The following is a 15171-nucleotide window of genomic DNA, read 5'->3' as shown; positions in this document are numbered from 1 at the left end:
AGAGCCTCTGAGCCAGTCACAATGGGGTGCTTTTGCCACTCATTCCCAGTTAGTTAGGCTCATTTCAGTTAGTCTCCAACACAGTTTTTAGCCTCCAATACAGTTAGTCGTTGGGATCCCCTTGTCATTCCAGAAATATAAATGGGTTCTGACCCTTTATAGTTTGATGGTATTACAGTACACTGTGCACTGCTGTCCACCAGAGCCTTATACTTCTGAGGGTCTGACGTGCCAGAACATTGAACCCATACAGTCCAATAAACTTGATTGTCCCTTTCCTTATTTTGGCTGGAGGCAGGGCCCCTCTAGTACTGATCAGAGTATTCATTACTGTGTCTGGGGGACCGACCACTGGTAGCTGGAGCTGCAATTTTCTCAGAAAAACTCCCTTTTGTGATTGCCTTTCCTTGCAACTCACAAATGCCTCCCATTTTCCATCCCACTTTCTCATGTCCTCTCCATGGTCATGCAGGTAAAACCACAGTGTGGCATGTGGTACCCACAACATCCCCCTTCCTGAGCAGAGGGATGCAAGCAGTCCAGCTGACTGGGAAAGCCCTATCTCTTCACATGCAGTTTGCTATGCACAAACACCTGATGGTATGTGCAGACTGTCTTATTCCCCCTTGGTAAAGGCAAAGTCAATTTTTTGTACAGGAACAATAATAATTCCTTGACAAAAGAATGGGGGGGAGGGGGGGGGGGGGGGAGGGAGTGGGAATGTCTCCTTTTCCTTCCTAGGAAAGTTAATTAAGTCGAGGCAGAGAAAGAGGCTATTGCAGTGACAGAACTTTGTTGTCTTTACAGACAAAACATCCAAGTCATCAGTGCAAAGAAACGCTCAGCAGTGTGTGTGCTACTTGACTACATTGTGTGGGTTAAGTGGCTCAGTGGAACAAGTTCCTGTCCATCTGGGCGGCCGACCTGCTGACACAGCCAGTGCAGGTACATCCTCTGGCTTTCCAGCCAGCTAGAGACAAGCTAGCCCGTGTCATGGCCTGGATGCACCGATGCACGTGTTGCAATAGTGCCTGGGAAGTGAGCCCGTGTAAACTTCCAACAGAAAAAAAAAAAAAAAGAAAAAAAAAAAGAAAAAAAAAAAAAAGATGCTATTTTTTTTCTCCCACACCAGGACTTAAAAAAATAAATAAATAATTTTAAAAAGAACAACCACGGAAAACGTTTTATAGCAAAATAGCGGCACCTACTGCTTAACGCCAGGTACACGGGTAAGCTCCTCGAAAACAGAGCGGAAAACATCGAGGTGTGTGTGTGGGGGGGGGGGTGCACAACCCGCACCGCCTGCGTTTCCCTGCCTCTTCCCCGCACACGCCCACCACGGGCTCCGTCCCAAGGGGCCGGGTGCGAAGGCGGAGCCCGGCTCGGGCCGCGCCGCCTCCCCCCGTGCCGGTCCCGGCCCCGCGCCGGTCCCCGTGTCCCCGCGGTGCGGTGGCGGCGCTGCGGCCGCGAGGTGTCGCTGCCGGGCCGCGGGAGCCCGCTGCCGCCCGTGCCCTCCGCCACGGGGCTGAGGAGCGCCCTGCGGCGCGGGGCGGGGCGCGGCTGCCGGGCAGGTGCCGGGCAGCGCCGGGGGGAGGCTCCGCCGCTCGGGGCAGGCTCCTCGCAGCCTCCCCACGGCGCTGTCAGGAGGCAGCCGCAGCTCCGGCTGGTGGCCGAGGCGGTGCCGTGCGGCGGTGGCGGTGTCGATGGCCGCGGCGTCTCTTCAGGCGCAGCAGCCGCTGCGGTGCGGCGTGAGGCTGCTCTTCCTCAGCGAGGAGCTCCTGGCGGGGCTGCGGCTCGCCAGCCCCAGCCAGAAAGCCCTGCAGCTGGAGCTGCAGCCGGGAGAGGACGCCAGGCTGACCGTGACAGACGGTAAAGTGCCTCCGCCGCCAGTGGGGTTCGTAGCTGTGCGGGTAGAGCCGGGCAGAGAGAGCCCCATTCAGATTTTGGTCTTTGCAGGCTGATAAATGAATGGGCTGGCACTGAAAGCTGAAACAAACTCTCCCTGATTCCTCACGGTGGGATGACTGGGGAAAAGCAGCAACTGCTGTATCTATAGGAAGTAATGAAATATGCTGTCAACGAGGTGGGTGAATATGAGCGCAGTCCTACACAGGTCGAGACACACAGCGCTTGTTGGGACTGATTTGTGAAGAGTGAGCTGAGTGACTTCTGACAAGATTGCTGAAATATACGGGTTACAGTCTAGTTTAGGCTTGGGTCAGCCATGTTAAAGGTTGGACTTTATAATCTTAGAGGTCTTTTCCAATCTAAAGGATTCTGATTCCATCTGAATAAACCAGTATGTGAACAGTTCAAATTCAATATATACTAGCCATGTCATATACTCAATGTTTGCTTGTATTATCAGACACTTAACATGCCATTTAAGGAAGTGTGAATGACATAAACTAACCACTAACCACAAGATCTGCTTCCAACTTAGGTTGTATTAATTTGATGTAGTTAATGTTGTTGTATTGGTCTTTCATTTCACATTTGCTCATTCTTGCATGCAAGCGTATGAAAGACCTGCTGGAACTGGGTAACATTGTTACCAGATTTTTTCTTGGAAGGGCTCACATAGAACACAACCGAAAACTCTGAAGATGCAGAAGGGATTTTAAAAAATACTTTTGTATTTATTTTAACACTTCAGTGTTGCCAGGCATTCACTGAAGACTTGTCTGGTAAATTCTGAAAGAGGATGCATCTTTGAACATCAATATACAGCTGTGCTATTCTTGGTAAAAGGGGGGAATTGCAAACCTGTTCTAAGGTGCAAGCTATTTTCTTTCCTCTTCTTCATTTCATATGAAGATGTTGAAGCTATGCCCTACCAGACATAACACAGACATATACATAACACAAATCTTTTCAGCAGTATCTGGGAGTTCAGTAACAATGTTTGAATGCTTTGTGCATTAGATGGGAGAAACAATCTGCAAACACCTAGTTTGAAATACTCCAGTTTTACCAATGTAGTGTGTTTGTCTATAGTTACCTCTATACTCAGAAATCAATACAACTACTCTATGTCCTCTGGAAGGAGTTGGAAGCTGTAGAATTTCTCTGTAAGTGGAACCACTGGTTGTGACCCTGAGAGATGCACAAACTCACAGATAAACACAAGGTGTTGAAACAGGAAAGAATGAAGGATTGTGGTTTACCAGGCAAAGACTTTCTCCCATCTCCCTGATGGGAGAGATAACGAAACTCCACAATGCGTTGTTAATACATGTAGAGTGAGAAGAAGCACTGGACTTTATAAAGTACAGGCACCAAAGGCAGGACGCAAGTACACTTCTGAATGCTATACAGTGGGCCCAGTGCTGATCTGGAGCTACAGCCATTTGAGGGCAAGGTCCATCAGGTTTTCTGGTGAGTTGTCCAGCACTTTCTTGGAGACCTCTCCTCTCCAAGGAGAGCTGGAAACTGATGCATCTTGTGGATGGCCATGAATTTTGGAAGAATTAATACAGTAAGTAAAAGCCCCAAAGAAAGTTGCATTTTACATTGTCACTCATGTTTAAGATCCATCACATCATCTAAAAAGTTGCCTCTCTGAATTCCAACTTTGGAACTCTAGGAAAAATAACAACCATTTTTGTTTGAGTTATTGATAATTTTTTTTAAGTTGTCACATACTCTTCAGAAAGTAATACTGTGCCTGAAGAAGCATATGAAAAATCCCAGTCATCAGTGGTGTTCCCCAGGGATCTGTGTTGGAGCCCATCCTCTTTAACATCTGTACTGATGACTTGGATGAGGGAATTGAGTGCACCCTCAGTACATTTGCAGAGGACACCAAGTTTGGAGGAAGTGTCAATCTGCCAGAGGGTAGGAAGGCCCTGCAGAGGGACCTGGACAGGATGGGTTGATGTGCAGAGGTCAATGGGATGAGGTTCAGCATGGCTAACCGCTGAGTCCTGAACTTTGGTCACAACAACTCCATGCAGTGCTACAGACTTCGCGCAGAGTGGCTGGAAAGCTGTGCAGAGGAAAAGGACCTGGGGGTGCTGGTTGATGCTCCCATGAACATGAGCCAGCAGTGTGCCCAGGTGGCCAAGAAGGCCAATGGCATCCTGGCTTGTACCAGGAATAGTGTACCCAGTAGGACCAGGGCAACCACTGTGAACCATTCTAAACAGCAGATCTGATGTAGTTTGACATTTCTTTTTCCACCATGAAAATCTTCATTTTTTTCTAGTGTGGAAAAATCAATTACTAAAGAAAGTTTGAATAGATCACAATTGCTAGAGAAAGTTTGAATAGATCACTTAGTTAACATTTTATACATAAAAGTCATGTACACTCTGACATGGAGGTGATATGGAGGCTTTTAGCTGTCCTTTCCCTCTTGTTTCAATATCCATCAGGGAAGCACAAAAGGTTTGGAGGGGTAGGTGGGAGGTGGTAAAGAAAGCACTTAACATTTCTATAAATTATAATGGTTATTTTCAGGCCTTTTTTGTTTACTTTTCATTTTCCCTGCCCCTCCTAAAGGGATATTGCATAAGCAGAATAGTGCATTTGAAGGAATTGTAGTGTTGTTGAACGTGGTATGATTAGAAACAGTAATCCTGTTTTGTTTGTTTGTTTGTTTTCTTTTAACTGTTTCATATCATAGTACTAAGTATTCTAGTGGTTAGTTGAGTAGATAAATCCTTAAATTTAAGTTCTAAAAGGATCTTTTTGTTATTTCTCCAGTGCAAATTTTTCTTTCTTCCCTACAGAAGTTTGTTGGGTTTTTTTTGAAGTATGTAAGTAGCTTGCTAGTCAATATGGTCTCGTTGTACCTGCAAGGAGATGTAGATAAAGGAGAAGTGTCAGTTTTGCAGTAGGAGCATGACTCACCATTAAAATAAAAAGCACTCATTTTTTGTATTTGCATGAATATAGATGTACATATATATATATATATATATATACACACACACAGGCGTGTGTTTTTATAAGTAAGTAGGTAAGTATATAGAGAGATAGTAAAGACTGAATAAAGAAGTTCGATAACTAACTTGAAAGACTACAGTAGATTCTGGGTAGCTTGTTTGTGGTTGTTGCTGTTGATGGGATTTTATTTTATTTTATTTTTTAATGTATTTATTATTTGTGTGTTTGTACGTGTGTTTTGTTTGCTTCCTCTTTTTTTCTTTTACTTTTTGGTGATGATGATGATTATTATTTTGCTTCTCCCATCTTAACTAACTCTTGTTAGGCTTTTTTTTTAACCATCACATTGCATGTGCTGTATATTAAATGTGGTGCTCTGGCTAGGGATACCTGGGGAATAGGGAAGCCTGATCTCAGTTCTGTGCTCTCCTATGAAGTGTCTGCCTCAACAATACAGCTAATCTGTCTGTAAAAATATGGTGATAAAACTTCTTGACCCATCAGCCATGTGGTAAAGCTAAATGTTTAAAGTTGTGTGGTGCTTAGAAACAGTGGCAATGAGACTATTTGTAGATGGGTTGAAATATCTTTATAGTGTATGATGCTGGTACTGGAAGTGTTAGAGCTTAATGTACTGTAAATAGCATCATCTATAATGATGAGAAGCCACTATATTTGCCCAACCTTATTATCCTGTTAGTGTGTTTGCCCTCTGAACCAGTTCCTTCTCACATGCCTGCAATTTTAAGGTGCAATTTGATGGTCTTTATGCTGTTGCTGTTAGTACAGCTTTCTAGGAAAACAAAACAAAACAAAACTGTAATTGTTTCCTGACTTTCTTTAACTGTCTTGCAAAGGTTTCAAGATATGTCTTGAGGGAGTTTATGGGATGATTCCAGCTGTTTATGAACTTAAACTTTGAGGAAGGATCTTGAGAATGAGTCAAAATTGTCCAGTCTATGTGCTAGTAAGGTGACAAGGCTGGAAACTTTTTTTCACGACAATAAATAGTCCTAAATGAACCAGGTAATATTTAAAATCCTTACTGAATAAAAGTACTTTTAGATTGTGTTCCTTTTTCTGCAGCTTAATCTGAACTAAATTAGGACTTTGAACATCCAGTGCTCATTTGAAGAAGAGATAGGTTGGTTGGAAATAGGTGCCATGGAAAACTATACATATTTTCCACAATAATATATTTTGTATGCATTTTTTTCCTCACTACCTAGATAGGCAACATGCTGAAACACGGTGAAAATACACTTATGTATATGAAAATAAATAAATTTTGTATGTTTGCTTTTAAATGTTTTGCAGTGCTGCTCAGATACCTAAAAAAAACAGAATAGTTATTTCTCAAGGAGTTCAGAGCCTAACTAGAACATAGGGATTTTAAAAAGCCAGTAGGGAGTAAAGGAGGAGATCCTTGTTTTGTTTGTTTGTTTGTTTGTTTTCCTCTAGATTGCAAAACTAACAAAGAAGCATGCCTTACTAGACAGTTTTGTGTTTTTGTTTGTTTGTTTGTTTTTAAAAAATCTATGAGTCAGCCATTAAGTGTCACAGTAATCTAGGTTGAGTTTAACATTTGTCAGCCCTCTGAAATACATTTACTTTTCTGAGTTTGTTTTTGAGGAAAGAAGGGAAGTTATTCGGGTTTTTATGGGGATTGGTTTATTTAGAATCATATAATCATAGAATGGCTTGGGTTGGAAGGAACCTTAAAGGTCAACCCGTTCTAATCCCCAACCATGGGGGGGATTACCCCTTCCACCAGACAATGTTGCTCAAAATCCCATCCAGCCTGGCCTTGAACACTTCCAGGGATGGGACATCCACAGCTTCTCTGGGCAACCTGTGCCAGTGCCTCACCACTCTCTGAGTAAAGAATTTTTTCATTATATATAATCTATACCCACCTTCTTTTAGTTTAAAGCCATTCCCCCTTGTCCTATCACTACACTCTGCGACAAAGAGTCCCTCCCCAGCTTTATTGTAGACCCCCTTTAGGTACTGGAAGGCCACTATAAGGTCTCCCCGTAGCCTTCTCTTCTCCAGGCTGAACAATTCCAGCTCCATCAGCATGTCTTAACAGGAAAGGAACTCCAGCCCCTTGATTATCCTTGTAGCCCTTATCCGGGCTCATTCCGATACTTCTGTGTTTTTCTTGTGCTGGGGGCTCCAGAGCTGAACACAGTGCTCCAGGTGGGGTCTTACAAGAGCAGAGCTGAGGGGAAGAATCACCTCCTTCCACCTGCTGGCAAGGCATCTTTTGATGCAGCACAGAATATGGTTGGTTTTCTGGGCTGCAAGTACAATTGGCTGGCTGATGTCAAACTTCTCATCCACCAACACCCCTGGGTGCTTCTCATAAGGCCTGCTCTCAATCCATTCTCAGCCTGTATTTGTGCTTGGGATTTGTGCCCTGATCCAGGTGCACTATTTTGCTCAGTTGAACTGCATACACAGAGAAAATGTATGGGTAGATGCCAAAAGGATTTCATTCAAAACGTGGTAATACTAGTGGGAAAGTTTTCACTAATTTCAAGGGAGCCTTATGATGCTTCTGCCTGTCTCTTCTCCAACCAAAACCAAGTAAAAGGATCAGTGTATTTATTGTAAAAGCGATAAAAAGTCAACTGAAAACTTTGGTCAGGGAGATGTTTTCATAGCTGGCAGAGCTTCTGCACTGCAATGCATTTTAGTGCAGTGAACCTGTACTCCTCTCTCATACAATAAAAGTCTCTACTCGTTTAGTCCTGTGAACTGAAGATGACTGAACTAGTTTTCTAAAAACACAAAAAGATTTCTATATAGTTGTGGTGTCAAAACTGTACCCTCACAGGTCACCTCTACATGTTTGTATTAACATAATAAAAGTCCTATTACTGGTGCATTTTGATGGTATTTTCCTATCTTGTCTTGAATTTTCTGTGGGTGAATTTTCATTTATTTAGTCTCTGGGTAGAACTGACTCTGTGTACATATACATTTAGATTGTGAGGTAAGTAAGTACAAGGTAAATTATATTACCCTTTCAATAATCTTACATGCTATGTATAAATTAGTTAAGGTCTCTGCACCTGAAAACACAACATGAACATTTTATATCCTTCTCTGTTCAGCTGTTTAGTTTTCAGTGAGGCTGACAGAAACCCTCATTCTGTAAAAATCTACACTAGTTATTTTGTCTCTGTGATTTATTGCCATTAAATTCAGTTGGCAGTATTCTTGAAAGTAGCATGGGTGTCATTACCTCTGCATGTGTCCATAGGATCAGGTTCTTTGTAGCCAGAAAACGAATTGCAACTGTTTAATAATAGACATCTGGAAAGCAAACCATCTGCACTGAGGCCAACATGGCCTGATCATTTTGGTGCCATCTGCTTGAATAACATATTCTTCTGGCAGCTAAAGAGTGTGCATTAGAGAGAGGCATTCCATACATTTCACACAGTCATATGCACAGAATGTTTCAATTATGCAGTGGGTTTTGCTGAATGTGGACCTAATTTAAGGTGTTTTCTAAAACGGTAGCAGAAACGCTGTATTAACAGCTTAGTTTTCCTAAATGCATGTCTGCTTGTTTGATTTCCTAATGATGTAAATGTGTACAAGGCAGTGCAGGTGGAGGCAATAATAGGTCCAAACAAGTGTGGGACATATTTAATAGAAAGAAGTTCCAATTATTTGTCCAGATATAGGAATTCTTGAATATCTACTAGTTACCATGCTCTGTGTTTAAAAATTCGTAACTCCACCATACACAGCGACTATGCCTTTCTGAGTAGAAAGTAATACTGTGTTGTCTGCATGAATTTTTGTCAAATCATACATCAAAAACATTCATGAAGCAAATAAAATATTTCTAAAATGAAAAAACTACTTCAAATATATCACGTGTAATTAAGATGTACTAAGTTAATAAAATAAGTTATTTCTGCTGTTTTGGAAGCAGCAGCCATAAATGACTGAAAATTACAGACTTCTTAGCAAACTACAGGATTCTGAGGTAAGGCAATAAAAATTACTGTTGTCCTGGGGATTTCTGGGACTTGTTTCTTTCTTTCTTGATACCTCTCACCAGTTCATAAAAATTTAAAACACTGTCTTGTTTTCTTGTTTAACTCATGTATTGGGCAGTGACTACAGTTTCTTAATTTCCCTAATTTTAAGTTGCTAGTCATAAACAGAAGATTACTTTCATTAGATACTCATGGATAAGAGATTCTTAATTTAATGCTCTCCTTCATTTCTTTATCACTATTAAAAGAGGAAGTTTCCAAGAAACAAACAACCTTTTTTATTATTATTTATTTATTCTATTATTTATATTTTATAATAATTTGCATTGGCTAATAAATATTTAGGCATTTAATCTGTTAGTTTACTCCTCAGTACAAAATGGAAGAAGCTTAATTATCAAGGTGATAGATTAGTTGCTGCTGGCATTTTTTGCTGCACTGCACCCATTAATTCTTTTAAAAGTGCTGCTGCTAATTGTGGTGTACAGTCCAGAGAACACTGTGCTTTTCAATCTACAGTCTTGTTATAATTTAAATACAGATGGTCAAAAGGCATGTATCATTGTAGCTTTTCTTTGATAGTTTTATGGTATTTTATTCTTTTAAAATCTTATTTATATAAAAGTGTAGCTGAATTATAATGATACTCTCAAAATGTATGGACATAAAACAAGCAAAATTTAAGCAGAAGTGAATATATTTTATTGAAATTAGAAAAGGTTTTGCAGTGTGAGGAAACAAGCCTGGCCTTCTCTTTCTGCAAATTTGGTAACTTTACACCAGGCCCTTCCTCTCCAAGAAGTTTTTGTATAAAAAAGGAGATTCATTGACCCATTAAATTTCAAGCCAAGTAAACACCAGTAGCATGACACTAGCACTATGAGGTATTATGAAATGCTATTTTTGACTTTTTTATTCTATGTCCTTTAAAAATACAAGGAAGTAACATATACATTACCATTGTATTCACATGTCTCGCTTGACAGCTCAGTGCTATAATGCTTCCATGTCACTAATCTACAGTAATTTAGCATAGTAGACTATGATTAATACTTTCTAATTTGAAGTTAATGAAACTGTTTGTTTATAGCAGAACAGTGACAACAGTAATTCTTAATACTCTGTTAGAGATACTGGTGTATAATTCATTATTCATTTCTCAGACTGGAAAGACTGAGAAAGTTCAATGTTATTTAAATGTAAATAACAATTTAAATGTAAATAATGTAAATGTAAAATGTAAATAATAAAAAGTAATTTCTCTGAAGGTCAGTATAGTTCAGTTAAAGCAGTTCTTATATTCTGTCCCTCAAACCACATTCCTGGGGTGGTTATTTTTAGAATACTTGCTTGAGCTCTTATAAACTACATCCAAGCCAGTCAGGATACCAAGAGGGCAGTAGTCCTAAACTGTCAGCATTGTGAATCTATATCACAAAGATTCACTACACTTTCTGATGCTGTTTTTTTGTCATGTATTAGGCTATTAGGTTTTAAATCGTGCAGTTAATACTTAGAGCAGTCATCACTACTGAAATTACAGGCAAAAGGAAGTTGTTGGGTAAGGTGGGTTGCGTATTGGAAAAAAAAAAACAGAGCCCTTGGTTCTAAATATCAACTATATCAACTTGCTGTCCTCTTTTTTTTTTTTTTTTTTTGTAAAACGAATTATGTTTTTTGTTATCAATGTTATCAAGCATGACTCATTCCAACATTGCTTTCTGTGTAGTTTTCTGAATAGCTCTGAATGTCTCTGTGTTTGTACCTCACACATGAGATGATGCAGGCACTTATCCTCATTCTTCATACAAAAGGTCAAGCACCTAAAAAAAATACTGAGGTAAATTAGCACATTTAATTAGTGAAAGTCAAGATCTAAGTTCACTTAATATGCATACCTACATATTTAAGGACTAGTCAAAAGCCTGGTGATATCAGTAGAAGTCTTACAGGAGTACCGCAACAAATCCATATTTTCAAGTTTTGAAAGGGGGACAATATTATCAATAGCAGCCTTGGCTGTACCAGTCATGGAATAACAATTTGAAGATCTGGAGTGGAGATAGAAGAGTAGCAGAGGACAGATTATGGATAGAAGAGAGCAGACGTGCTGCTCAGGGAACTGGTAGGTATGATCCCATAAGAAGCAACTCTGAAAGATGAAAGAGCTCAAGAGCTCACAGATCTTTAAGGACAGCATCCTCCCAGCACTCAAACAGTGTATCCAGATAGAATGAAGAAAAGAACCAGGAGATCAGTTTGGCTAAATAGGGAATTCATGACAGAGATGCAGTGTAGAGCTGATATGTACAGGAAAGCAGGGACAGGCTACACAAAAGCAGTGTAGAAACTTTGTCCAGTCCTGAAGGAATGACACTTGGAAAGACAAAGTTCATCTGGACTTCAAACTAGCAAGTGATGTCAAGGATAACAAGAGCTTTTGTTGCTGCACTATCATTTAAATAAAAAAAAAAAAAAAGTTTCATCCTGCTTCTGAATGGGGTGGTGACTCTGTGATAGGAGGCATAGGTGAGACTGGGGTACTTAGTCCTTTTTTAGTCCCTTTATCTCAGTCTTCATTAACAAGGCTTACCTGTCTTCTGTGTCTACATGCGGTACTAAGCTGAAAGAAACTACCATAAAGAGGACAGAGGCATCCAAGAGTTCTGAGGAAACTGGTTGGTGTCATTGTGAAGGCATTCTGTCATGGAGCTCCAGAGAGGACCTTGAAAAATGGGGAAAGGAATGTTACGCTTTTCCTCAGCAAGGGCAGAAAGGATCATCTGAAGACCTTCAGGAAGTTCAGCTTTGCTTTGGTTCTAGGGAAGACAGTGGAAGAAATCATCTTGGAAACCATTTCCAAGTGCATAGAATAAGAATGTGGGAACAACAGTCTTCATCCTTCATCTATCTGGTCGCATTCAGTAATAAGATGGCTAGATATGTGGATGATGAGAGAGCAGTAGATATTATCTATCTCAAATTCATCAAGACTTTTGACAGTTTAACACACCATCCTTGTATCTAACTTGGGATATTATGGCTATTTGATTGGATAGCTAGGTGTGTGAAAGAAGGGCTGCATCACTAATTAAAATGAGTGCATTCCAGTATTCCATCTGGAGGCTGGTTACCTATATTACAGAGGTCTATCCTGAGACCTTCCTGTTTATCATGGTTACCATCTACACTTTGAGTTCAATAAGTAATGGCCCTGAAAATTCAGGCATAGTGTTGAGGGTGTCTGACAATGGGGGAGATACTGACTGGATTCAAGTAAAAACACCATGCTGCAAGAGTTACAAGGTGCTGAAATGGGTTGCCTGGAAAAGTTTTGCCATCTCCATCCTTGGAGGTCTTAAAGACCTTGTTGGGTAAAGCACTGAGCTATCGGTCTGATTTCTCACCTGATTCTGCTTTTAATACAAGGTTGGACTGGAGCCCTTATAGCCTGAATTATGCAGTGATTCTGAGAGTAAGTGTTAAGGGTCCACTGGAAGACTTTGAAAGGATGTTTTTCTTGTACCTGTGAGGTAGAGAAATAATATTAGAAAGCATGTATGTTTCTAGAAGGTTCATTGCTCCAGCCTATTTAGGAATTGTCAATCAGATCAGTATGAATGAATTGAGGTACAGGTAAAAAGACAATTTTTGTGGGTGTTTATAGACAGCGTGAACCAAAAATCGGTTCATTCACATTGTATTGTTGTATATATAGAGTGCTTTGCATTTATACTTAACTTGATTGTTTTTTCAGTACTGATGATTTTAAATAGCTGATGGAGTATATATAACTCTTTCGAAGGAAGGAGAGTAGTGTTGCTGGATATGGGTGAAAGATAAGTTTAGGTTTGGGGAAAAATAAGATGTGTGATCCAAACAAAACTCCAGAAGACTACATGCTTACCACTTTGCAAATCTATGAAATGTTTTGGCAAACCATAGTAAGCCCATATAGTTAGGGAACTATAACATATGGTTTACAAAATGAGGCTAAGGGAGCTGGCTTTTGTTCAGCCCAAGGAATAGAAGGCTAAAAACAAAAGAGCAGCTGGCGAGTAGGGAATAGCATGTATATGGGTATATTCATCACCATTATTTGTGGAAGTGGTGAGTGTTATTTCAAGTCTTCTTACTGCTTCCTTTTGGTTAGTCTGTCCCTTGAGTACTCCAGGGATTTACAATGGAAGTAACATTTGAACGTTGAGGATAGAGTTGTGTAATAGATCAACTGAAGGATACTTTTAATTTTTACATGCATGAATATGTAATGGTTCCTTAGTTGAAGAATTTTCATTATCCAAGTCTGAGACCTATGTACAAGACTATAGGTGCAAACACTGTAAAAATAGTAGAATGTGAATAAAGCCTTGGAAATTAGTGCTAATGCTAAGGAAAAAGTCCTTGAGCTGTGGAAAAGTAGCCAGCTGTGCGTTAGACCTACTGTAGCAGAAGTACAAAGCTGGTGTTCCTTCAGTTTGCTTACAAGCCTAAATTGTGGAAGAGGCTACAGATGCAATTGTGTGTGTGTGTGCCACACTCACCCACTTGTGAGTGTGGCACAGGTGGGACACATCTTTTTTTTTTTATTTTTTTTTCCTGATTAAACCTTGCTTGAGATATGGAGCATTATACAATGATCTTTCTATCTGTTCTGTTCACTTATCATTACAGCAAGTGCTGTGAAATGTAAGGTTTCAAAATGTACTGAGTACCTCTGTGGTACCTCCATGTGTCTGTGTCTGCCTTCTTGCCCTCTGTGGTCTTTCAAGCATTGTTAGTACAATAACATAGTGAGCATTGCATAGTTAGCTTTCCACTGAACTTTTATTAATAATTTATTTATCATGTCTCTTGCTTTTTCAAGATGTATGATTTCTTCTGGCTGTTTTTAACTACTTCAGATATGTGTGTAAATTCATTCTGGCTGTCCTTCAGTTTTTCTCTTGTACTTTCAAACATATTGCAGTATATCACTTTTCTGTGGTGCTGCTAATTCCTGTACTTTTGATTTTAATTCTCTATTTTATTTCTGTTTTTCCTTAAGCCTTTTATTTTTTGTTTATTTTATTTATTTTATCATTTTTCTCCATAAGGATAAAATGTGCATGGGAGGAACTTAACTCTCTGCAGCAGAGTTGACTAAAATGAATTCAAGAGTTGTCCAGGGAAATGGAATCTTGGAGCTTTGCTGTTTGAGGGATGAAGACATATATAACAAAGAAAAATAAAAAGCATAATTTAAAAGCTTTGCCTGGTTTAGCCCATGTCCGTAGCTGCTGAGTGCATGGTGTTTGCTGACTGTACTACTTAAGCTTCTGATACTGATCCCACTCCTTAAGGAGCACAGCACAGAAGCTTGCCCTCTGATGCTTTGACACCTAGCTCTAACATACGTGTTTTCTTCATTTTCAGAAAAATTACATTGTTTTACCTCACATGGTAGGTTTGTTGATAGTTGCCACACATGAGGTGGGATGTAGTGTGTGTTTAAAGAAAAGGTATGGGTTATGTCTTGTTTAGCTGATGTAATTTATTCCTGACTCTTTTCCCTGCCATTTCATGTGCCTGAGCAGGTTCTCTAGAGATTGTCAAGAAATGTGCATATGGGATTGTGGAAACAAAACAAGGAGAAATAATGTTCAATTATGACCTTGTTTGGATTGAGGTAAAAAATTAATTTAGGCACTTATCTTTCCTTCTTCTGAGGACAGGGCAACTTCAAGAAAGTATGTATGATAAGTTGGATGAATTTTTTGCAAAGCTGTAGATGACTGGAAAATCGGCTTAAGTAAGAACAGTTTAGAGAATATTCGTTGCCCCCCAAGTTGTATACTTCAGATATATGTTTATGTATATTGTTAATCGAAAGAGACATCTAGTTCTTTATATGTCTTTGTTTTTAACTACTTGAAGTTTTCTAAAGTATTTTTTTTCCCTCAGATGATGGCATCTGTGTGCTTAGATGCTTAGTTAACAGAAACACTGAATACTGTCGTGTGGGAAAAGAGTCTTTGTTAATTACACTGGGATTCAAGAGTGTCTTGCTTCGGTTCAGATCACAAGTTGGTAAGTACATCTTATATTTGTGGCTATCTTCTCTGTCCTGTCGTCCAACTGTATTGGCAAATTTTGCTTTAAGACATGTTGTTGTCTTCTACTACTGTTTCATGCTGGCTTTTTGAATATTACATTTTGTTATGATTTGCACAACTTCATCTGCCTCTGACCCACTGTAACTGTCTCTTTTTGGAGTACG

The 15171-nt window shown here is 39.9% G+C and overlaps 1 protein-coding gene across 7 annotated transcripts in view; it reads left to right on the top strand.

The window, feature by feature from the left end:
- The first annotated feature begins 1558 nt into the window (after nt 1-1558).
- Nucleotides 1559-15171, top strand: part of LOC101797104 (histone-arginine methyltransferase CARM1) — a 70395-nt gene continuing 56782 nt past the window's right edge. For 3 of the 7 annotated variants that reach the window (XM_038171131.2, XM_038171130.2, XM_072031314.1), the window contains exons 1-2: nt 1559-1869; nt 14856-14981. In XM_038171131.2, coding sequence (XP_038027059.1) covers nt 1704-1869; nt 14856-14981 — 292 coding nt within the window. In that variant the 5' untranslated portion in view covers nt 1559-1703. Of the gene's footprint in view, nt 1870-14855; nt 14982-15171 lie in introns of those variants that run through there. The other 4 variants (XM_072031315.1, XM_038171132.2, XM_038171129.2 and 1 more) reach the window with 3 other exon arrangements.

The sequence above is a fragment of the Anas platyrhynchos genome, chromosome Z, assembly GCF_047663525.1.
Source record: "Anas platyrhynchos isolate ZD024472 breed Pekin duck chromosome Z, IASCAAS_PekinDuck_T2T, whole genome shotgun sequence".
Lineage (NCBI taxonomy): Eukaryota > Metazoa > Chordata > Aves > Anseriformes > Anatidae > Anas > Anas platyrhynchos.
This window is presented reverse-complemented; position numbering and strand designations above follow the sequence as displayed.